General features: G+C 41.8%; 1 protein-coding gene across 1 annotated transcript in view; it reads left to right on the top strand.

Annotated features, from left to right (window-relative positions):
* Positions 1-19117, top strand: part of LHFPL2 (LHFPL tetraspan subfamily member 2) — a 150772-nt gene extending 131655 nt beyond the window's left edge. Inside the window, exon 5 of the mRNA XM_012766769.3 lies at positions 15469-19117. Within this exon, the coding sequence (XP_012622223.1) occupies positions 15469-15725 (257 nt within the window). The 3' untranslated portion in view covers positions 15726-19117. The remainder of the gene's footprint in view (positions 1-15468) is intronic.
* The last annotated feature ends 4392 nt before the right edge of the window (positions 19118-23509 follow it).

Genomic DNA, 23509 nt, shown 5'->3' with positions numbered 1-23509 from the left:
GCAAGTTTTAGTGTATTTTTTGTTTTCCAGAATTGCACCATTCTAAGGCAGGAGTCCTCAACCTTTTTGGCTCCAGGAACTGGTTTCATGGAAGACAATTTTTCCATGGAAAATGGGGAGGCAGAGCTCAGGAGGTGATGCTCAGCCCTGTTTTCCTAACAGGCCACGGACCAGTATCGGGCCATGGCCCAGGGTTGGGGACCGCAGTTCTAAGGAATAGGAGTATCTCTTGTAGCTTTTAATATTGACCTGGTTCTGTTCAAATCAAACATGAATACATTGTATGGGGCCATTCCATAGTCCCATAATAGCCCGCCTGTGTTGGGGCTGCAGGGTGCAGAGCAGTCCTGTGGCTTTGGTATGACCAGGAGTGTCCTCAGATAATTTTTTTTAAAGCAGAAGATAGCAGTTGATTGACAAGGAAACAAAGATCTCCCTCTCCCCACTTCCCTTCCGCCTGACACACCCAGTCTTCATCCCTTCACTTTCTGGAGGCAGCTCCTAGCAGTGGAGGCTTGATTGCAGGTGGCTGCTCAGATTCCCCTGGCAAAATAAATCACAGGCTGATTGGTCTTCACTAGGTGAGAACTTGTCCAGGACTTGGCAGAGCCAGAAACACACATCAGTTCATATCCCTCTGGGATTCATTACAAAAGCTGGGTAATCCGCCAGCAGGGCTATTTTTTTGCCAGCTGTCTTCCTTAGGTTGTGACCTGGATGTAATCCATAGTGAAATCGTAGAATGCAAAGATCCAGGTTTTCCATGACAGCATCAAGCGGTTTGTTTTTGGAAATGCATGTAGGGCTCTCTTAGAAGTCTATGGAATCCCCAGTGACTCAGGATTGGGACAGAAGCCATTAAAATGAGCTCAGGATTTGGCTCGCTCCTGCTGGCTGGGCCTATTCCACTGGGAATGCCACGAAGGCTGGACTAGCACATGGGCTGCCGGGCCTGGCTGCTTGCTGTCTTCCAGTCTGCCCTCGTGCGCTCGCTCACTGCTCTGAGTCTTGCCAGCTCTCACGCTCTCTTCTCCCTCCAGCCCTCTGTCTGTCTGTCTGTGTGGGTCCCAGTCCATCAGGATTGCCTCAGCCAGCGGCCCCAACCAGTCTGACCAGATCCGTGGCTGGGGGCTGAACTCTGCCTCTGCAGGGCTGGGGCGGAGGGTGTGGCCGTGGGAACTGCTCTCTGCTGTGGTGGCTGAGGGCCTGGCTTGGGCAGGCTGGGTTTTCTTGGAAGTGAGCAATGATTGAGGGGGAAGGAAGGCAGTATGAAAAAAGAAAAAGGAATAAAAGGAGAAGAATCTGAGAGAAGACAAGTGGAGGGGTTTGCCTTTGATGCTTGTGGAATTGCATTTGTCATAATGTGGAGGTGTGGGTGGGTATATGAACTGCATCACAAGCACTATTCAGGGCTTGGTATTCTCACTGCTTTTTTCACAGGGTGAAACATAACCTTAAGCATCAGGTGGTGACCACAACCCAACCCACCCCCAGCCTCCCTTCTGACTCATCCCATGCTCTACCCATTTGCCCCAGGCCAGAGCCCCAGGCCAGCTGCTCAGAGGAGAAGTAAGGGCAGGGACTGAGAAGCACAGAGACAGGGAAGGATCCCTAGCTCTCACAGAGCCCTGCCTGGGATTCTACACCTGAAAAATACCCCCAGCTTTCTCCGAGAAAGTAGTCTAACCTTGGTTGCCCAACTTCAAAATGTCCTCCAAGAAGGGAAATGAGGAAAGTAGAAGGAGCATCCCCTGCTGTCCCTTCTTGGTGGTGGCTACTGGGGACCAAAAGGAGATTCTTGATTTCTGGCTCTCCAGACAGATGATGCCTCCCCCACAGTCAGGTCCAGTCCCATGCCTGAAGGAGTTTAACAAAACTACTGATAAGACACGTTTACTACTTCCCCCACATTTAGCAGCCACTTGGTAAAAAGTGAAAAATGCAGAAATGTTGTAAGGCAGCCTAGAATTGGAGCTTTTATTCGATGCCTACTGTGTGCAAAGACCTGTAGACTCAGATCTACAATTTCTTGAGCTTCTGCTCCCAAGGTGTATCAGAGTCATTTCAGAAACTGTATCACAGAGAAGCAAAACAAAAAAACAAACAAAAAACCCCCCTACATCATCATATATAAAGGAAACAAAGAACTCAACCGTGTCATTATAGTAAAAACTGCCTAAAAGCAAGTGGATCAAGCATTCATTTGAGTAAATCTAGAGAACGGGTCTACTTTTAAAGAATCAGTTGGAAAGCCTAGAAGAAAATTGCAAACTCTTAACATTCAGATATAGCAATTGATATACAAATAAAATGTGGAAGGCAGTTTGCCATGGCAACCACTTAATTGTAGACATAAATTATCATGGAGCCATGGATGATCTATGTTCAAATTACATTAGCAAATAATCGCTTAAGCGTGGCTCTGAATATTTACATGAGCAGTCCAGACGCTCTGTTTTAAGAGCTTAATGCAAAGGTGCTATTCTTGTAAGCTATAAAGCCACTTTAGAAATAATGTGCTCTCCTATGAAGATCTGAGCTATATCAGCCACATTTATGGGTTCATTTGTTATGTATGGTCTTCCCAGTAGCTTTATTAAATGGCCAGCAATCTTTTTTTTTTTTTTTTTTTTTTTTTTTGAAAGACAGCCTCTGGTACAGACTAATTTTAAAAATATACATATTAAGAAAATGAAACCAATATTAAAATACTTTAAGAATCAGTATAGATATATGTGAACAACACTAATTTCAAATCAAAATGCAGAGTAGCTGTGTGTTCAAACTGATAAAGGCTAACCTCAGGGACCTAGTGTTGCAAAGATGTCACCTGGTTTTGATATAGGAATTAACATTATCTGCACCCAAAGACCTCAGCAGGCAAGATATTTATTTATTGTCCTAGAAATTTTATAGCTCAGTAAGCTTTTCAGAAGTATCTTTTACTCTGTTATACACTACATTTTGCCTTTTATTTACTTTAGTAGCTCATTTTGAGTTGTCAGTGTATTTTGGTTATAGTCAAACAGGAGCTCTGTCTTTTGTAATCCTTTGTGTCAGGTGAATAATTTATGGAGAAAATATTTCATAAAGTTATTCCAGTTGCAGATAAGCAGTTTAACAAACAGCTTCTCACCCTGAACGTGAAGTAAAGTGTCAGCACTAACTGATGGGAGGGAATAATCTGGCTAAATTAGTTTGTTGAGATGCATTTCAACAATTTCAGAGTTAAGGCTTTAAAAACTGCCAGCAGGAAGTAATTTGCATGTAGAGAAGAGTCATTGCATCTCAGCTAGGCTGAGGGGAGTGAAAAATAAAAAGAGAAGTCATTGCTAAGAAAGACTTAGGGAGGCTTCGCCAATTAGAGAAACTGCATCTTTCTTATAAATTGTTTCTCCACATGTCCTAAGGGAATCAGACAACTCTTAATTGACGGCCATTAATTTGAGTAATTGTAACAGAAATTTCCTTTGGGGGCCTTGGTTGTAAGGTCTTTTTATGACAAATATGATCTGATTGTCTTCCAAAGAGTCCTGTTTATGTTGCTTGATCATCCTTTCTCTGCCCTGGAGAGTATTTTTTTTTTTTTGCCAATTATAATACCATGGGAGTGTTTTTAGTAGAAAATGGATATCCTACTCTTTCCCTCTGGGGAGATGGCATAAGCATTAATACAAGCTTTTTAAAAAACTATTGACATTTGCAAATAACTAGTTCTTTCCCTTTTTCTCTGAAAATCTTACTGGTTAAAAACCTCTACTATTATCGGTCATGTACTAAGCTGACATGTAGATATAATCTGCTCTACAAATACACTGTGGTCATCAACTAAAACTCTTTTCATTGCCATGAACCCTTTGACATCTAGTTCATCTAGCCATCGAAGCAGAGTTTCTAAATGTCAAAGTTGGGCCCTGAATGCTTGAAACTTTAAAATGAGAGGCAAAAAGCTGGGCACAGTGGCGCACACCTGTGGTCCCCGCGGGAGGCTAAGGCAGGAGGATTCCTTTAGCCCAGCTGTCCAAGGCTGCAGTGAGCTGTGATTGCACCACTGCACTCTGCACCCCGACCCCTCAGAAGGTCCCCTTGACCAGAAGTTGCTACCTTTGAATGAGAGCTAGTTCCCTCTGTGCTAAGGTTTCCAACAGTCCACAGCAAAAACAAGAAAGATCAGGACAGCGTAGTAAGATTTCATTGAGCTAAAGATAGTCAATTTAAAGAACTGTCCTTTATTTTCAGATTATATCCTTCATGCTTCTTGTGTTAAAATATTCTTTCTTTTATGAAATGATGATGAGAGAAAATAATGGTTAAGTGTTCCTATATTAGCAAAATGAAAATGTTGACCTCCCAACAATTTTCTGGCGATTGTACCTACTGTGTGAAGTCCAGAAATGTGGGAACCACTGGTTTAGAATATAGCCAAGCCCTGAAAGGGTGTGAATGGTATCTGTTCATGGTATCTGTTCATCTCTAGTGTTCAGCATGGGGCCTGCTACATCCATCATAGCTGCTCAGTAAAGGTAGAGTCACAGTGCTGTGATGATTAGTCGGTGCTGGTGCAGCTGTAAATGTATAGGTGTTTGGGGAAAAGAGTAAAGGATTTAACAAATGCTGCTAAGTCTCAGTTCTCACATAGACTCTGCCCCCCACACAGTTAAAGCATAAATGATTGATGGAACCATCATCTGAAGTACTAATAAGAATCATTTCAGAATGGACAATCTCTAAAACAGAATTCTGCTTGGGTGTTAGAATAAATTTTCATTGAAAAATTGAAAAACCTTAATGGGAATAGTGATTTCAAAAGTATACATTAACCAAAAGTGATAATTCTTGGGCAGAAATTCTTGATTCATGTTATAACTCATACTTTATTATATTGCTTTTATTTATAAGAATTATTCAAATACCTTTGATTGGAAATGGGTAACTAAAGTCTTAGTACTGAAGATCGTGGCCCATCCTGGCATCTATGGAAGTCAAGCAAGCTTCAATACCATCATTAATTAGCTTTTGGGTTTGGCAGCATGGGCACAGAACCAGAATTCCTCTTGGGTAGATGGAAGAGCTCTTGGGCTCCACTTCCTGCTGTCTCTGCAGTTGTCATAAGCAAGATTTCGCCAGAGCCAGATGCCCAAAATTGAGAGCAACATCCCCTGCATGTAGACATAGACACAAGCAGGTCTCTCGATGACACTGGATTGACTAAAACCCTCTGTACACAGGGAGTAGTGCAAGGATTCCAGGGTAGGAAGCAATCAGGAAAGACAAAGACCATCAGCTCTGTTCTGTGAATTAAGAAAGGCTATTTGGAAGAGGTTAGCTGGCTAAACAAGGAGGATCTGGGGCTGTCTGAGACATTCTCAGTCCTGGATTTGGTCTCATTGGCAACAGATGGCTGTCCTGGAAAGGACATAGTATTATATATGGGTTTTTGTGGATCATGTTGTGGATGGCATTATTGTTCTAGGCGGATGTGCAAATGCTAATGGTTCCCAAGCAGTACAGGATCGCAGGGACAAAAATGAAGCTGTAAGCTGATTATATTGCTTAGATTCCTGCCCCCCCAATCCAATGGGTTTCATGCTTTGTTTGCAGTTTTCTGCTCACACAGGTGTTCCTGCATGAAAATACATCGTAGTGAACCTTAAATTGTTCTGATCTGTTCACTAGGTTTTCTTTCTAGAAGTACCTTTAGCCAAGGGCAGCCATTCCAAAGTGACATCTGAGGTTAATAAAGCTTAGATTGGGATGGAAGAGAAGATGTGGATGGAACTTCTGTATCTTGTTGTCTTGCTGCAGGGTGAGCAAGCCAACCTGCTTGATGATAGGTGACCATTTATTTTGGTGCAGTCTTCCCCTCCCAGTAATCCCTCCCGGCCCACTCCTGTATTGCTCACTGATGACTGGCCTTTACTATGTGTTCTCCAACCTCTCAGAGATACAGCTAAGCCAGTGTCTGAGCACCTGCCAGTCTTCCCTCTTTAGGGCACAGTGCTTTGGTTTGGAAGTCAGTCTGTTCTGCAGTAGCATAGCAGCCCAGCAGGAAGGCCCAGGAGGTGGGCTCTGGAGCCATATTCTCTGGATTTATGTCCCAGCCCTGCTGTTGATGCGCCATGTAACCCTACTGAGCCCTCTGAATCTCACTTTCCTCATCTGTCACATGATATTAATAATGCCAACTTCACAGGACTGCTATCAGGACTAAATGAGTTATCTTTAAAGTGCTAAACTGGTGCCTAACAGAGTACTCAGTAAGCATTAACGCTGCCATTGTCATTATGACAGTTATCTTTGTGATTATTAAAAGGTTCTACTCACCTGTACAAACTTCCAACTTTAAAGTATCAGTTGTGGCTAATCCGATGGTAGTGGGCTATCAGAACTTATTAACATTAGTGTCACTAAAGTTGGTATTCGACCCCCCTCTGCTAAATTTGACTGGCTCTAAAAAAATAATCAGTTGTGAATGTATAAAATTAAGGGAGCATTTTACAGCTTCAACTCAATGTCATCTTTACTTGGAATCTACAATTTTTACCATAGAAGACCTTTCTAGAAGGTTCTTCCAAAGTAGTAAAGACTAGAAAGGAAATGTGTATCAGAAATGACATGAAGTTGGTCAGCAGACACTATGTGTGGAAAACTGTGTGATGGGCACCCAGTGTGGATTTGGGACTCTACTTGGGTAGAGTCATAGGAACCAGGAAGGAGGAAACAGCCTCTTGCATTGTCAGCAAGTTCACAGTGGACAGGAGCTCAGGCCTCCAGCAGGCTGTGGGGCCAACACTGTTTTATAATGGCACAAATGCATATTCTGTCACAGTGAGACTTCTGTTTTTTATCATCAGTATCCTGGATAGTTTTTCAGAGAGTTGGTTAACCATTTACTCGTAACTTTTATTTTTTACCCATGAAATTCTTTCTTAATTGTATCATGTATGTGTCTTCCTTCTAAAATAGAATGTAAGGGAGCCTAGAGATCGTTTCTGCAGAGTGTCACCAAAGTCCCCGCATGTGAGAAATAAACAGGTTCACGCTGTGGTGTCTGGGGAAGGAATAGCTTGGTGGCAAATTCAGCCGATAGGGGACTGAATGTGGTCTGATATGGTGTGTCCTTCTTAATAGATACTGACACTTTCCCTTGGGAAAGTATGAAAGAGAAAATGTCTCCACCTAACAATAGCTGGTGACCTTATTAGGGATACAGATACTTATTAGGGATTGCCAAAATGACTTCTGATTGTCAGCATGGAAGATGACTTGGGAAAAAATAAAAATCTAAACGAAGAGAGGGCAGCATACAGATCAGCATTAACTAGCATGCGTAGGGATGTTTATCACCCTGCATATATCAGTTGTCGTACCCCTGATTGAGATAGATGGTCCCAGACTTAGTGTTACATAACTGAACATGTTCTTCCTCTACTACAAACAGAAAAACAGCCCCGCCCCCAGAGGTTGATCTGTAACGTTGTTTTCAGGGCTGCCGATAGCAGCAGGCATTTTCCTGGGCTGTACCCCCTGCCTGCAGTGCCGGCACCTCTGCCATTGGTTTCTCCCCTCTCTGTGCTCATGTTGCTTGTGGATGCCACCTGGCCTCTTCTGTACACTGTTGTGGTCCCTCATTTCCCCTCGTGTCTCTCAGCTGTCACGTGGCCGCTGTCCTCCAGGTTTATCCCTGTGCACTGCTCCCCTGCCCCGGCCAGTTCCTGCTGGTCAGCTGCAGCCAGGCAGAGGTAGAAACAATTTCAGGGGTTGAGTCTAAACTAAGGCTGGTCTCTAGATAAATGCAAATTTATTATATTTAATTGACTTACTACCTTTTCCTGTGTAGTCTCCCAACAACCATTTTCTGTAGCCAGGAAGGAAGTTTTCATTTCGGGCAGCTGTGACCATGGTTTGGTCCCTGCAGGGTTGTGGTAGTAACAGCGTGGCTGGTGTTCTGTCAGCCAGAGTCACAGACCCCTGGGATTCATGTTACTAACCAAAGTTTTTCTTACAGCCATTTCAAAAACTTGGCAAGAACTTTCCACAGTGGCTTCATTTAAAAATGTAACATAATCACATCTCCCTATCTTTTCATTCATCCAATCAATAAATATTTACAAAGAGCATGTTACATATCCCACATTGTTCTAGGCTGTTGGGACATACAATAAACTGCCCAAAATTCCCCATCCTCATTTCCTTTAATCTAGTATTTTCTAAAGCTGTCACCCCCTAATAAGCCTGGAGTGCTGTCTGAGCTGGTCCCAGAACAGGGATAAGATACAGGAAGAAAATCACTCACTTGCCTGGCCTCACATGGAAGGTGCTTGTCCTTGGGGAAGGGACATGGGGTGGCGGTGGTGGTAGGGCTAGGCTCTTGGCATTGTGCTACAGCCCAGACCTCTGAGTCACAGGGCAAACCTGATGGAATCAACACCAGGGGATGTTTTTTTTTTAGAGAAATTTTAGAAGAGTAATGTATGTTTGACAGCTAGGTAGTCTCCTGCTGTATTCCTAAAGAGTCAATGGCTGTTTGAAAGCCGGAAAGAATTTGAACTCTTGACGTTGGTTACCCAAGTTTATGGGTAAATGTTAGGGCAAAAGTGTGATGTCTCATTAGAATAAGCATTGATTCAGCCAACAAGTATCTAACAGTAAGTGTCAGGAAGTGCACTGGGTACAGGAGACACCAAAGTCCCACTAGGGCACTGCCCTACCAGGGCTGAGAACTACGTCCAACACTTAGTAGGTAACTCAATAAATAGCTGTTGGATAAATACACAAAAATAACAATGTGATAAAGAGCTGAAGATGGAAGTCCACAGGACAGTGGGAACAGAGACTAACTCTGGCAGGCAGTGGTGACAGATGTTTCACAGAGGTGACATTTGAACTGGGCAGAGGAAGATTTCCAGATGGATGAGTGTCCAAGGCGGCAGCATGAGTAAGAGCCTCCGTTCAAGGAATGGAGACATGTGTGGTGTGACCAGATTCCTGACTATCACCAGCCTGAAAGTGCTCAAAGCCTATGAAACACGACAACATCCCACTCCTATAACCCTCCCACGGCCACTCATAAATGCTCCTGGAATGCAGATAAGCACATGGTGTGCACTCATTGGACGTGCCTTAGGAATTCCTAATTGGAGCCCAAATCTATCAAAAGATACTTTAAATCTGCTGTGAATTCACTCTCCAGCGATGTTAAGATATTTCATAGCTTTTGTTTAGAATGAGCTTCTTGATTATGACTTAGGGCAGGTTCTAAGTATGGTGTCTCCCATTGGAGGCTTCTCCACAGGTCGCTGGTAACAGTAACAGATGGCCTCCTTTTGTTCCTGCCCTTAGAAAATTTCCTTTGCAAACTGAGATCTAGAAAGCCTTTAATATTTAGTCTGGAAGCCTGTCTGAAGAGGAGTAGGAATGTGATGTCTAGTTATTCTATGGAACAGGAACCAGCCTATATAGTTCACTTTTCAGGCAGGAAAAATGGCCTTTTTATATAAATGGTGGGTAACCCACAAAGACAAGAAACCTTGAGTGCAGTCCGCTGGCAGCAAGCACTGACAGTGTGGCAATTGTGTCATTGATCTGGAGCCGGGAGGAGGGGGCCAGGGAAAGGCTGTGAAATAGCTGTGGAGCCTTTTTTTGTGTCCACAGAGTGAAGAGCCGTGTTTCACACTCGATTCCCCCATTCGCAGCAGCCCACACTCCTAGAGCTTTGGGTGGCCATCTTCAGACCATGTAAGATGTTGTTCATTGTATTCAGAAACATCTGGTCTTTCCAAAATTTAGGGATTGACAGAACTATGGAAATGCTTTTCTTCCCACCTTGACTAAAACTTATGATTGATATCCTCCTATTCTTTGATTCCAGGGCAATATTAAGAAAATTACCTAAAACATAAATTTGTGGTTGTTCTGATCATAGTGCTTGCAGAATGTTCATAAAAAAGTGGAACTATGACTTCACTTTTCCCGGTGCATTTCATTTGTTTAGCACCTTCCATGAGTTAGGCACTGGGAACAGGGATGAGACAGGGCTCTTACCCTCACAGAGCACACAGTTGAATCATTGTGTTAAGCCCCAGCTACATTTAGGTTCCCTAAAGAGACTCTGAGATTCCTACACAGGTAGATGGAAGTTCTGGGAGGGAAACACTGCTGAGATGGCAGAGGGGTGGGTGGTACTGCACTGGGATGGCTGCTTGAGAGGACCTGTGCCCTGGGCCCGCCAGTGAGGTTGTCGGGCTCCATCTCCAGCTGAGGTGGCATTGGTGGGGTGGTCCAAGTGCCTAACCAGCAGTTTCTTTTCATTTACTGTTTTTTCTTCCAAGGATAAGGGTGAGTCATGTGATCCAATGGTCAGCAGATGTTGGCATCTTCTCTCTTGGTACAATGAACTGGGAGGCTGTTAGGACACAAGGATGATGTCTTTTAAGGTCGTGAAAATGGCACCTTTTAGGGTGCTATCCTGTCAGTCACGCCATGAGAGGTCACCAGCCCTTTAGGTTACTTGTGGCTTTTCTTTAGTGGCTCTGTTGTCTCTTGTTGCTGCCCAGTATCACTCTTCTTGCTCTTCCCAAGTGAGCCAAGTACAACTGAGCCATGCACCAGGAAGAAGACGGCAACTGCCCTACATACCAAGCACACAAACACATCTCCCAAAACAACGGTACAGTGAGGCATGGCACTAGCAAGGTCCTGGCGACCACTAGAGGCTGGCCTAACTTCAGGAACTGCTTTTTCAATAGCTGCAGAGGTAGAGCAGACCATCTTCTGGCTCAGCTCTTATGTGAAACTCAGTCCAAAGCACTCCTTGCCTTCCATTTGGCCTCTGGACATAACCTACAACCAAGGTGATAGTCCCTGGGTGTACTCCAAACTGAGGACTAGGAAAACCATGCCAGGTTTAATAAGTTCTACCATATTCTCTTGCAGTTGTCTGACATGCTCATTTCAGAAGTCAGCGATTTTAATTGTTTTATAAACAGGTATCATCAAGCCCATCTGGAATTCCGGAATACAAGTTTGCTTCTAAACCCCAGGGCTCAGAAGCCTAGAGCAGAATAAGCCAACAAACCGAGGGTCTCCATTTTTTTTCTGGCTGACACATTTCACTCTTATTGATTGGTATCCATCATTTATTTTACTGGTGTCCTTTCTCCCATGGGCTCTTTGTGGTTTGGAAAAATTAATGACAAAGCAAATTGCACTGATATTCAGTAAAGTTTTATGAAGGGCCTACTGCGTGCCAGGTTTTATTCTGAGCACTGGCTTTACAGTAGTAGATATACAAAAATCTCTGCCCTGTGGAGCTTAAAGTCTAGGATGGAGATGGATAGTAACCAAATAACTAAGTAAAAAATTAGGTTGAACTATATGAAATGGCCATTTTGGTAGGTAAAAAAATTATCAACAGTTGATAGTTTCCTATGAGGGCTGGAATGAAGCTCACACCTGACTAAAGCATGCTTGTTAGGGCCCAGGAACCCCTGCCGCTGAGAGGCCGCTCTGGGCCTGACAGCAGTGGGGAACCAGGGCCAGGCTGGGCTCAGACAAGTGGCTTTATCTCCCTCCTCTGGACTTGGTGAGGTGAGGCCTAAATGTGGCAGTCATCTGGGAGTGCCACCTGAATCACTAAACTTTCTGAGATTCCTTTGGTAGAAGAGGCTTTAAATACCTAGAAAAATGACATGTGATTTTTTTTTCAAAATATTTTTTGCTGGCCGGGCGCGGTGGCTCACGCCTGTAATCCTAGCTCTCTGGGAGGCTGAGGCGGGTGGATTGCTCGAGGTCGGGAGTTCGAAACCAGCCTGAGCAAGAGCGAGACCCCGTCTCTACTATAAATAGAAAGAAACTAATAGGCCAACTGATATATATATAAAAAATTAGCCGGGCATGGTGGCGCATGCCTGTAGTCCCAGCTACTTGGGAGGCTGAGACAGAAGGATCGCTTGAGCCCAGGAGTTTGAGGTTGCTGTGAGCTAGGCTGACGCCATGGCACTCACTCTAGCCTAGGCAACAAAGCGAGACTCTGTCTCAAAAAAAAAAAAAAAAAATATTTTTTGCTTACCTGAAGGCCCACTGTTGTTTCTCTCAGTTGGATACAGGCCTTGTGGTTTCATGGCATTAGCTATGTTTGTGACAACTATGATGAGTGCTGGGAGCAGAGGTCCAGGAGGCAAGGCAGAGTGGACAGTGGCAGCTTCCTCCCACTGAGACCGGGGCTGAGGCACTCTTGTGTTTGTCTGGGCTGGCTGCCCGGGTGGGAGCATGCGGTTCTGGCACACTGTGCGTCCACTGGGGCACATGTCCCACAGCCCACGTTTTATTACCCTCCCACATGGACTTTCCTGTGGGCTTATAAATATTCAGGCTGAGGCTTTCAACAAGCTCACAAGCATGGCGCCCTTATGTATGTGATTTTTTTTTTTTAAGTCTCCCTGCTGTCCTTATTCACAAATTGAGCCAGTGGCAGCACAGATTGTAAGATAGCCTTTAGCACCTTCTGAGCTACTAGAAAAGCGAACATCTAAGGGAGGTAAATGTTCCTGGCTTGACGCGCTGTGAAAAGGGGTCTGATGCTATTAAAATAAGGATTATGTTAAATTATTTTAAATCTGCATACTTCCCAAAAGATCTGAGGTAGCCAAATTAAGATATTTCATGTGTCCTACAACCAGCTCAGCACAGAGTGGCAGAGCTGGTAAGTGATAGCAAACGCTATGCTTTCTGTTAATATATTAAAATGCATTCATTTTACATTTAAGCTACATATAACACGTGTAATGTGAAGTTAATATTTAATTGGAACCAAAATATGAACACTTTGGTCTTTTAAAGAGAAGAACAGCCAATGCTCCCTTGCCTAGGGCCTGCACTTAGAGCGTTAGGGCAGAGGCCGCATGCACACCAGAGAGTACCTCTGAATCCTGGGCAGGTTCACAATGTATAGATGACCCAGTGCTGGTATGCCAGGGTGGTAACTGAGGACCTTGAGGGAGCAAACTATCAAGGTCTCCTCATAGGGAACAAGGTAGGATGCAGACAGAATTAATTGGGGTTTATCATAGGCCTTAAGAATTGGTTAAATCATCTTAGATTTCTCCTGCTGAATAAACCTCTGTCCAGATGGAAAATAGTTTATCATCACAGGGTATTAAGTTGTATCTTGGTGTCCTCCAGATTCCTAAATTATTACACCTTTCAAAATAAACCCTTAAAAATTAGCTGGGCCCAGTGGTGCATGCCTGTAGTTTCAGCTACTCAAGAGGCTGAGGTGGGAAGATCACTTGAGCCTGGGAGTTTGAGCCCAGCCTGGGCAACATAGCAAGACCCCATCTCAAAAACAAAACAAAAAACCAGCTCTGTTTATTCTTACTTGGTAAACTTTAAACTGCTCCTGCTTATATAAGGGAGGGGGTCTGTGGAGGGCTGCTAGTCTGTTTTTCCAGTTTTGTAATTATAAAGGTACAAAGTACTCTTTACAGACAGAAAAATCACAGCCACATTGTGAGTTAAGGATTAGTCCATTTTATAGGTGAGGAATCAAGTTAAAAGCTTTTTCTAAGGTCACTCAGCTCATAGAGGGCAGAGCCTGCATTCAAACCTCTCAGCTATTAACTGATTCACCTCTTAATAATAATTTAGTGAGTCTGCCATAGTCCACCACACTGCTGGTTTGAGTTCTAGCCTCACACTCACACTAGACCATAGGGGCTTTTTCTGCTACGTAAGTTGTAGCCTTTCCAAGCCAAGATTGCTGATTTGGGACTTTCCAGCTTCTAGAGGACCATCTCCTGTGGCGGCCTTAGCCTGGGGGAACTGGCTCCCAGTCCTTGCCAACAGCTCCCTAGGTACAGACCTCTGTCCCCCTGCTCCAGTCACTCAGACCTACAGAGAAATAGAGGGCACAGGGTCAGAAGGACTTCATCTGTGAATCACCCATCTTCAGTGAGCATCTGAATGGATTCCCTCTACACCTGTTAAAAAGTCTCTTGAAGCCATCTACGGAGTAGAATGATGGGATGAAGGGGGTACACTCAGACGCCCAAATGCTCCGGTAGTGAACCAAACACCATAGACAGAAGACAGCTAGGAAAGTTGTCATCTGTGCCTTGAAACACTATGCCCAACCTCCCTCCAGACCTCATACTACCACAAAATTAGTCATGTTTTCTTTGTAGGGAAGTTGCTGTAAATGTCTTGGAAGCTTTGTTGTGGTAAACGCAGAGAATTTCAGTCAAGGTAGGAAAAACAGAACTAAAGCCAAGATTAATTCATAAGGACAGAATTGCTAGTTCAAGGTATCTAAAAAGGCAGGACTTTTTGGTTGTGGTTTTGGCAATCTTGATTATGTAGGTGTCATTTTTCAGAGAAAAGTTTTTTCCTTCCACCTAGAATAAAGCTATCCTCCTCTTGTCGTATCTTGCAGGTGAAATAAAGGCCTTTATAGAAAATTTTCTACCAAGAAAGTTTTGTTGGCTAAAATTTAGGGACCCTAGGTTGCCTGTCATTTTGAGGAGCCTGGCAGCCCAGGTGAGCCAAGCACAGGACTGACATCTGAGACCTGAGAGTCGGTGAACGGCTCCTCACCTCACCCTCGTCCTAGCAGGGCTAGACAGAAAAGTAACTCAACTGGCACATTCCAGTTAAGCAGTGAGGAATTGAAAAATGGATGTTCAGTATGCCAGCATAGTGGGGTCAGCAGAATGGAAGCAAAGCTTATTAGTGTCCACTCGTGGCCGAGTTCCCTTAAAAGCATCCAGACAGAAAATTCTTACAAAGTTTGCAATTTGTTTCTAACTGCATATTTAAACACAGAAATCTCTGGCCCCAGACATTGGTTAGTGTTGAATGCCTGCAAACAGACTCCTTCTGGGTTCATTTAAAGCACTAACCATCAGGCTAAGATGTGGTCTCCTTCAGGGCCCCTGTTTCTTGCATTTAACCAGGTTGACATCAGATGGTAAATATTTCAGGTTTTGCAGGTCTGTGGCAACTACTGCTGTCCCAGCACAAAATCAGTCATGGGCATCCATAAATGAATGGGCACAGCTGGTGTTCCAGTAAAATTTTATTTATAAAGCCACATTTGGCTTGAGGGGCCATAGTTTGCCAGCATCTGCCTTAGACCAAAAGGGAAATACTCATTGCAGTAAGAGCCCTGTGGGAAGAAATAGTAACAAGTTAATTTGCTTTTCTAGATGAGCAATTATTAGTGGATTCACATTCCAACATGTGGCTTGTACATGTTGCAATGTATAAAAGTGGCTGAAAATATTTCTAATACCATAATATTTCTTGACTGGGTCAGATCAGTGGCACGAAACAGTCCTAACACTTCTCTTGTAAAACAGATACCATTGCCCAAAGCAAGCAAATCAAGTAACAGTTGCAACAGATCTGTACAGGTACCTTGTGTTGTAGTGCCATGGGAGTTTTTAATCTGTTTTTTCTTTGGTCCTGCAGGTCTATTCCTTATCCTTGGTTTGATACTCTACCCTGCAGGCTGGGGCTGTCAGAAGGCCATAGACTACTGTGGACATTATGCATCTGCCTACAAACCTGGAGACTGCTCCTTGGGCTGGGCCTTTTATACTGCCATCGGTGGCACAGTCCTCACCTTCATCTGTGCTGTCTTCTCTGCACAAGCAGAAATTGCAACCTCCAGTGACAAAGTACAGGAAGAAATTGAAGAGGGGAAAAACCTTATCTGCCTCCTTTAGCTTGGAAGAGACACTAATGCCATTTTCTTCCTTGAGTAATCTGGTGAAACAGTCCACCGCCAAGTTCATCATCTGAATCAAGTGGAGAACTAGACTTTAGCTACCAAAGCCACATTCCACAGTCCCAAGCCTTATTGACAGGACCAATGAGAGGCAACATCCGGCTAAGCAAAGTTACTAGACATGAGGACTGCAGTGCAAATTATAAAGGATGGAACATGAAAATAGTACATAAACCCTGACGTGTAGTTGCCAAGTTCTGTAAGACTCCATATCCCCCAAGGCTCAATGAAGGATAATGATCGAAATTATTAAGGCAGCAGTGTCTCTGGTAATGGAAGACACTGTGAGCCAAATTTGCAGGCTGTTTCTGCTCTAAGGCTGCTTGTCTGGGAGCATCTCTGCCTCAGAATGAGGTTTTGGGTTGATGTGTTTGTTTTCCTCCTAGTCCTTTCAAGTTGTCTCAGTTGGAGATGGATGGAAAACTACAAACATGCCGAGGACAGGATGTGTGCTGAAGGAAACTGCAAGACCCTAGCTCTTGCTTAGGTGACCAAAGAGGTCAGCAGGGACGGTGTGGAATCCTGCTGTGAAACTTATTCTAGGCTGAATTCCAGGGTAAGGTGGATCACATAAACCATCAAACATTTAAAAAATTTGAGTAAAGAAAGAAAAGGACCTGTACAATCATATGAGAACAAAAGTACATAATCTTACTAGTGAAGACAAATTCTTTCCTCTTCCCTCATACCAGCCAGGCTAGTGCCCATACTGGTCCAGTCTCCTCTTCTATGGGAGATCACGTGTTTTCTCATAGGGTTGTGCTTTGACTGCCAAAGGAAACCTCACTGTTTCTTCCTTCCAGGGACAGAGGTCTCCAAGCCAGCTGTGGCTCATTCAGATGGTCACTGGGAAGTGACCCAGAATTTTGCCACTCGCAGCAGGGAGCTCTTTCCCCCCTATTTGGTAAGCATGCTGTAGTCGGCTGTTATTTCCAACCTCATCAGTAGCAGAATGGCATTCTTTGCAGGCAAAAAGGAGCTAGTCATAGGAGTTCAGTTAATGCAAAAACAGGAGCTAGACCAAAGTCATAGAGTACCTGCCTACACCTGTTTACAAAAAGAATCAAATACCACTATTATAAAAGATTCAGGAGCTTTATTCAGGAAGATGGTATGCAATAGCCAGAAATAATCTAGTCATTATGTGAGCTTCAGAATGATACAGAAACACTCCTTAGCAACTAGGTGGACCTGCCAGATTTCTGGAAGTATAGGTCTGCTTACTTGAGGGCTTTGTTTTGAAAATTTATCAATTACTAAGCACCTTCTATATGGGTAAGGTAATGTGTGCAAAGTACCACCAGGTGTACAACCCTGACTCAGATTTTACAACCTTGCTCCTGTGAATCATGTTAAATCTGTGAGAGTCTAAGACCAAACCTTGGTGCAGAATAACTGCTTTATTATGTATAGAGGGAATGAGGCAACTACAGTTTTATTACCCTTTGGCCTATACCAGAAACCATCATATCTCATGGATTAAGGGCAAGCAGGGTGGGAGTGTAGAACCACCAGGCCTTAATTGAGTTTACCATTCTTGAACCAAAGTAAGCAAGGTGTAAATCCTAGGCCTTTTTTTTTTTTTTTGAAGAGAGAACGGGTGTCCTCGTAGCAGGTGTCTTCATAGCAACCACATCTCTAACACCACAAAAACAGGAACCACCAGGCAACTGTCCCTGTTTTTCATTAGAAGATTCACTATGAGATTGAGAATCCATATGCTAATAATAAATTTGCAATTTAAGCCTAAAGGATCCTCTGACATGTCCATTAGCTGCTCTTTCACTGAGGTGGTGGTAAACTCCCAGGATCAACCTGGTAACAGTTACAAATAAGAATGTGACCTCTCTTGGCCAAAATAAAGTCACTTGACAATGTTTATTTCATTAATTTGAATGCTACAGAAGACAAAAAACACATGTACACACACAAAACCTGAAGCCACTAAAAACTACCTAAACACTGACTTAGTAAACAGATCGAATTGGTCTAGCAGAGGCTTGAGTAAAAGGCTATGTTGGGCCTTTTAAACCTTCACTTCCCTGGGCTTTGGGACAAAAGGACCATCATAAAGTCATGCATCATGCTAGTCTAGACCATACTCTTCTACACGGCTGTTTAAAAACCACTGAGTATGAGGGATGTGCTAGAAAGAAATGTTAATTAGAAAAATAAGTGTGGGTCAACAATCTAATAAATAGGACCATTACTACTACCAGAAAAGTCTTATTTATTTTACCTGCATTTATGCTTAAAGTTTCATGATGGGCTGGGCTTCTCAACAAACTCTGAGGCAGAAATATTTGCCTTAGATTCTGTGGATTCTTTAAACCTGTGTGCTAATTCACAATGTTATGTTGTGTGTTTCTGTATAGTTTTCAGACATCTGTGGTGTAATGATCTTTGTTAAACATGTATTCTGTAAAGTGCCATAGTCTTTTTATGTGTAGCATATTTAAAATATATGTCTATTATACATACACAAGTTCGTGTGAAAGATGTGCAATAACAAAGGTGTATGTATGTTTGTTTTTTTTTTTTAAACTGGACAGGAGTCAAAACAGGGATGTTTCTGTTTTGGCAAAGGAGAGTTACACATTTTTGCTGTCATGGCCTAGTCATTAACCCATAACAATTTAATGCTACACAAATCTTATGTGAAGAAAAGACTGGTATACAATCATTTTCTCCTGGGTCTAAATTAAAATAATCACTAGATTTATGTGAAAGCTAAGCCAGCAACAAGCCAGGCCCAGTTAATGCTAGTCTTTTATGTGAAATGTGAAGCTGCCATGTTGCCTTTTCTGTTAGTATGATAGATAACTAGTAGCTGGTACATAATCACTAAGGAGCTATTTCTTAACATGCTTTTAATAGACCATGTTGATGCTAGACCACTATTTAAGGGCTAATCTCACACCTCCTTAGCTATAAGAGTCTGGCTTAGAACAGACCTCTCTGTGTGCAATACCATGTGGCCATTGGAAATCCCTCGCCTGCATTTCTATTTGGGTAGCAAAGACTCCCAAGGGCCAAAAGAATCAAAGGCATGACTGGGATTTCTTCTAAGACTGTGGTGAAACTCCTTCCAAGGATCATTAGGTGCTTTGGAGGAACTTGGCACCACTTGATATTCAATAGCCACTTGAGCCAAATATGAAATTGTATTACAGCTGATGGACTCAATTTGAGCCTTTAAATTTGTGGTTATCCTGTTATATTATAAACTAATACATTGTTTGTCTAGCATTGCTTAGGTTCCTGTGCATATGTATTTTCACAATGTGCTCCCCTCCCCAAATCTGAATTAAACCAGATTTTTCAAATTCATTCTTTCATGTCTGAGTATACTGGCTTCAATATGATGTGTATAATTTGATCCAAAAAATACTTATGTCAAAATTTATTTTAAACCAACTAATATATAATATTGATGACAGGAAAAAAGATATTTAGAAGTTTTCAACTATTCCATTCACTAGTAACATATATCCCTACTCCAGGTATCTTTGACTTCAAGATATTTCTTCCTTGGAGAAGCACCAACATATTATAAATAGGAAAAAACCTTTCAAACACAATGAATATAAAAGGCAAGCTATGAAATATGAAAATGCTTCAAAGTATTAAAAAGACTTACAAAGAAATACAACAATGACAAAGGAAAGTTAACTGAAAAACAAATTCTCCTCTTCCAACAAAAACACTAGGACTAAAAAAAGCCAATCATATGGGGCTATTCCACATCCACAGTTCCTGAGGGTAATCCTGCCCATAAAAAGGCTCACACGTCATAGGTGGAATTCTAATTTATAAACTCAAAGATGACACTAAAGACCCCTTTTGTAAACTTTCAAGTCTCCAAGTCCCATGAAGCACTTCCTATCTGATAGAATAAGAAAAAATGGCTATTGCCTCCCCTGTCCTTGAGTCTGTGACAGTTGAAACTACATTTATGTTTTAGTTTCTAAACATACCTGATACCTGCCAGATTTCTAATAAAAATAATTAAAAGCTTGAAATAATTATCTAAATCACTAAAATATTTTCCAAACAAATCATGATCTGCATAATCCAAGCAAAATGAGAAAAAGTCAGCTGCTTTTTTGGCTGTCCTATCTTTCTCAGAAATTAATGCAGAAGAGAAAGGACTCTGGCTTACATTTCAGCAGAGTCCTTTCTGGGAAGTCCTCCATGTGCTTCCCACCAGTAGTTTGTACCTAGCAGTTTACTTCTGGGTCAGCTTTCCACAACTGATCTGGGACACATTGCATTCAGCTTATTCCTAGATCCCCTTAAAGTCTTTGCTTAACCAAAGAACCACTTAAGAAGAATCTTTACTACCCTGTACATTTCCTTTATAGGGGTATTATTTTCAGTAGTTTCAAATAATTCTATAGCTTTTTCAACTTTCAGACACTGAAGAATAAGGGCACTAAAGCAAACTTTGGACTATGCTTCAAAGCAGCAAGAACCAGTAACTATTTTGGAGACTCACCAACAGCTTAGTCATTTGGCAGGGCCATCCCATTGCTGCCGCTACTACTATCTTCGTCCTTGCAGCTTCCTCTCCTTACCCTGAAGAGTTCTTCAAGATAAGTCTTCAAGACATGACTGCTAATTTTGCTTAGGTGCACAGGGTATAAATAAAAGCACAAATAAGAGGAGGTAGTGAAGTCCGGGAAGAAAAGCCAATCAAATAACACAAAGCTATTAGCAGCTCTTCAGCTTTTTATAGCCAAACATCCTGAAAAACCTAACAGCTACAGGTAGGCAGCCCACAAAGTGCCTATGTTTGGAGGAAACCACTATAATTTTATTTACGAGAGAAGAAAGTCTAAATTAAGGCAGGGACAGTGGGGCAATCAGTGGGATGAATTAGATGTTAGGGAAAAAGAACAGATGGGTCACTGATGAGAAGTGGTACGAGAAGGAGTCAAGTTTAGGATGACTGCCAGGTATTTAGTGGTAGCAGTGTGATCGCATCAGCAGCATATTTAACGTAACAAATAAGGATTTGTCCTCAACTAATGTTTCTCCAAACACAAATGCCAGAGGCAATTCACTAAGTTAATACTGTGGAAGAGCAGACAACAGGCACCTGCTCTTCAACAGGCACCACTAGTAGGCACCGTGTATGGGTGGTAGATCTAGCTAGACCTTGGTCTGGTGACTTCAAAACTACATGTTGTAAATTTTCTTGGTCATGAATACTTTTTCTAGTGTCCATTGTCCTTAAAAGGATGGACATGAATTACTGGAAATGTGGAAGGATGGAAGAGAACATAGAACTAGAAAGAGGTGGCACTGTGTGACAGAAGCAGCCCCACACTTGGCAGGAGTCTCTCACTGAGTGACCCTGGGGTAATGGTTATTTTTGCTACCCGTCTCCACCCCTTCACCACTACCACTCACTGAGTGACCCTGGGGTAATTTCCTAGTCCTCTTGAAAACAGAAGTGACATCATAGACTTCGTGTGAGGATTAAGTGCTGTAAATAATGCATTAAGTGTAGTCTAGTATATAGTAAGTCCTCATTAAGTAAAAGTTACTATTAGAAGAAAACTAAAAGCATCCTCTGTCTGCCCAGACTAGTAGCATTTTCAGTTACTGTCAAAACCAATCAAATTTTACCTAGAGACTTGGTAGATTGGCTACCTTAGGCCACTGTTTCTTTTTCCATCTTGTTTCAATAAAGCATTCAGCTAATCTTCTTTACCGTAGAGCTTTCAGGAAGTGGAAGATTTCTCTGTGGATGCAGGATATACAGTTACTGCTGTTTAGCAAAACCAAAAAAAACAGGTAGCGTTAGGCGAGACCACAAGCTATGGGAAACCAGAATGCATAGAAAACAGATCTCCTGATTATTTGCCAAAACCTATTGGTATAAAAATCTTTAGAAAAGGAACATCTAATGTTGGCTAGCATGTGGGAAAAGAGCCTCTTTTGTACATTACTAATGGAGGCATAAATTGATACAAACTTTTCTGGAGAGCAATTTGGCAACACTCATCAAAGGTCTTTTTAAAAAAAATGCACACCTTTTGACCCAGCAATTTGTCTTAACAAAAGCCTAAGCTCCTAAATTTAATATATTCCTTGATAATTTATAATAAAAAGCCCCTGAAAATCAGAAACTAAAGGAATAAGACTTTATGATACAAACATATAATGGCAGATATACAGCTACTAAATGTTATAGAAATATATTCAGAAATATGAAAAGTTCAATATATATTTATATCATAAGTGAAAAAATATAAACCATTGTCTTAGTTAAGATTCTCCAGTTGAATGTAATAGGAAACCACTTCAAGATAGCTCAGGGAGAAGAGAGAAAATATCACGAGGATGATGAGATGAGATGAGGGGAGAGTGAGCAGTAGGGCCTCACACAGGAAACAGAAAGCTGTTAAGACCTTTCTGTGTCCTTTCTACATCTTGCATGTCTGCTTCATTTTTTCATTTTCATTGCAGACCAGCTTTCTTGGTGATTCCTTCCTCATGGCAGAACATGGCTACCCCATCTATCCCAATTCTGGAAAAGTACAGTTCTGGACACATCTACATGCAGAATAAAAATCTGATGAGCCATGCATGAATTCACTATGGCTAAATGACATCCAGTGCCAATGTGATCTTCAGGGGCCCAAAGAAATGGGGCTTGTGAGAGCTAGGTAAACATCCCTAAAGAATCTACTACGAGGATGTACAGGATAATCTCATTTTTTGATATTAGAAAGTTGTCTTCCTAGAAAAACAGACAGATAGAAACTAGATTTTAATAGAAATTATTCATGGGTATAAAATTATGAGTAATTTTAGTTAACTTCTCTTGCTTGTAAATATTTTCTACAATTTTCTACAACTTAAACATATATTATTTTTATAAACCAAAGTTATTTTTTTAAAACAAACTATCAGGTCATTATGATATGTTAAGTGAGGGGAAAATCGAATTTTTAAAAATCCATATTGCTTATATCCTTTAACTCTATAAAATATACATGCATAGAAAAATAATGGAAGAAAATACAATAAAATATTAGCAGAGGTATCTCTAAGGTGATAGAATTAAGGATTTTTTTATTTTCTCATTGATCACTTCCTACATTTTTCAATTGTTCTATCATATGTACACACTGCTCTCATACTAGAAAAAAAGTCTGAGGGATGTATTTGCCCAGTGTGATCAGTTTTTGTGTAGGAGACTAGAATATTGTAGAAACCACTGTAATCACCAGATAATACATTACTGATTTTTAGTGTTTTCCCTCCCATCCCCAAAATACCTGAATACTACTACAAATTGCCAACAGTAACAACTACAACAATCATGATTAATCTTGAGAATCACACAAAATTCTACAATTACAATTAAGTACATACCGAAATAACTAAAGAGTTTAAGATTAAGATTTGCATCTATAATTCTAAAAATTAGAACTATGTAATATATAGAATATTCAAAGTCATGTTATACAAGTACATGAAAAATTACTAGGTAGAAGGAGATTAACTATTTTCTGTCTCTATTAGAGAAAAGATAAAATGGGTTTGAGTATTAGGCGGGTTTTAGCTACACGGTGTACATCAGCCATGTCAAGTCAGAAAGATATGAGCTGAAAAATTAATCACGCTTTGGATAAACACAAAATTTAACTCTCACTGTGCTTCCACAGGGTGGCTCCCATGTTCCCTTGCTAACTGAAAACATGAAGA

The sequence above is a fragment of the Microcebus murinus genome, chromosome 11, assembly GCF_040939455.1.
Source record: "Microcebus murinus isolate Inina chromosome 11, M.murinus_Inina_mat1.0, whole genome shotgun sequence".
Taxonomy (NCBI): Eukaryota; Metazoa; Chordata; class Mammalia; order Primates; family Cheirogaleidae; genus Microcebus; species Microcebus murinus.
Note: the sequence above shows the minus strand (reverse complement) of the source record. Positions and strands in the feature narration are given on the sequence as shown.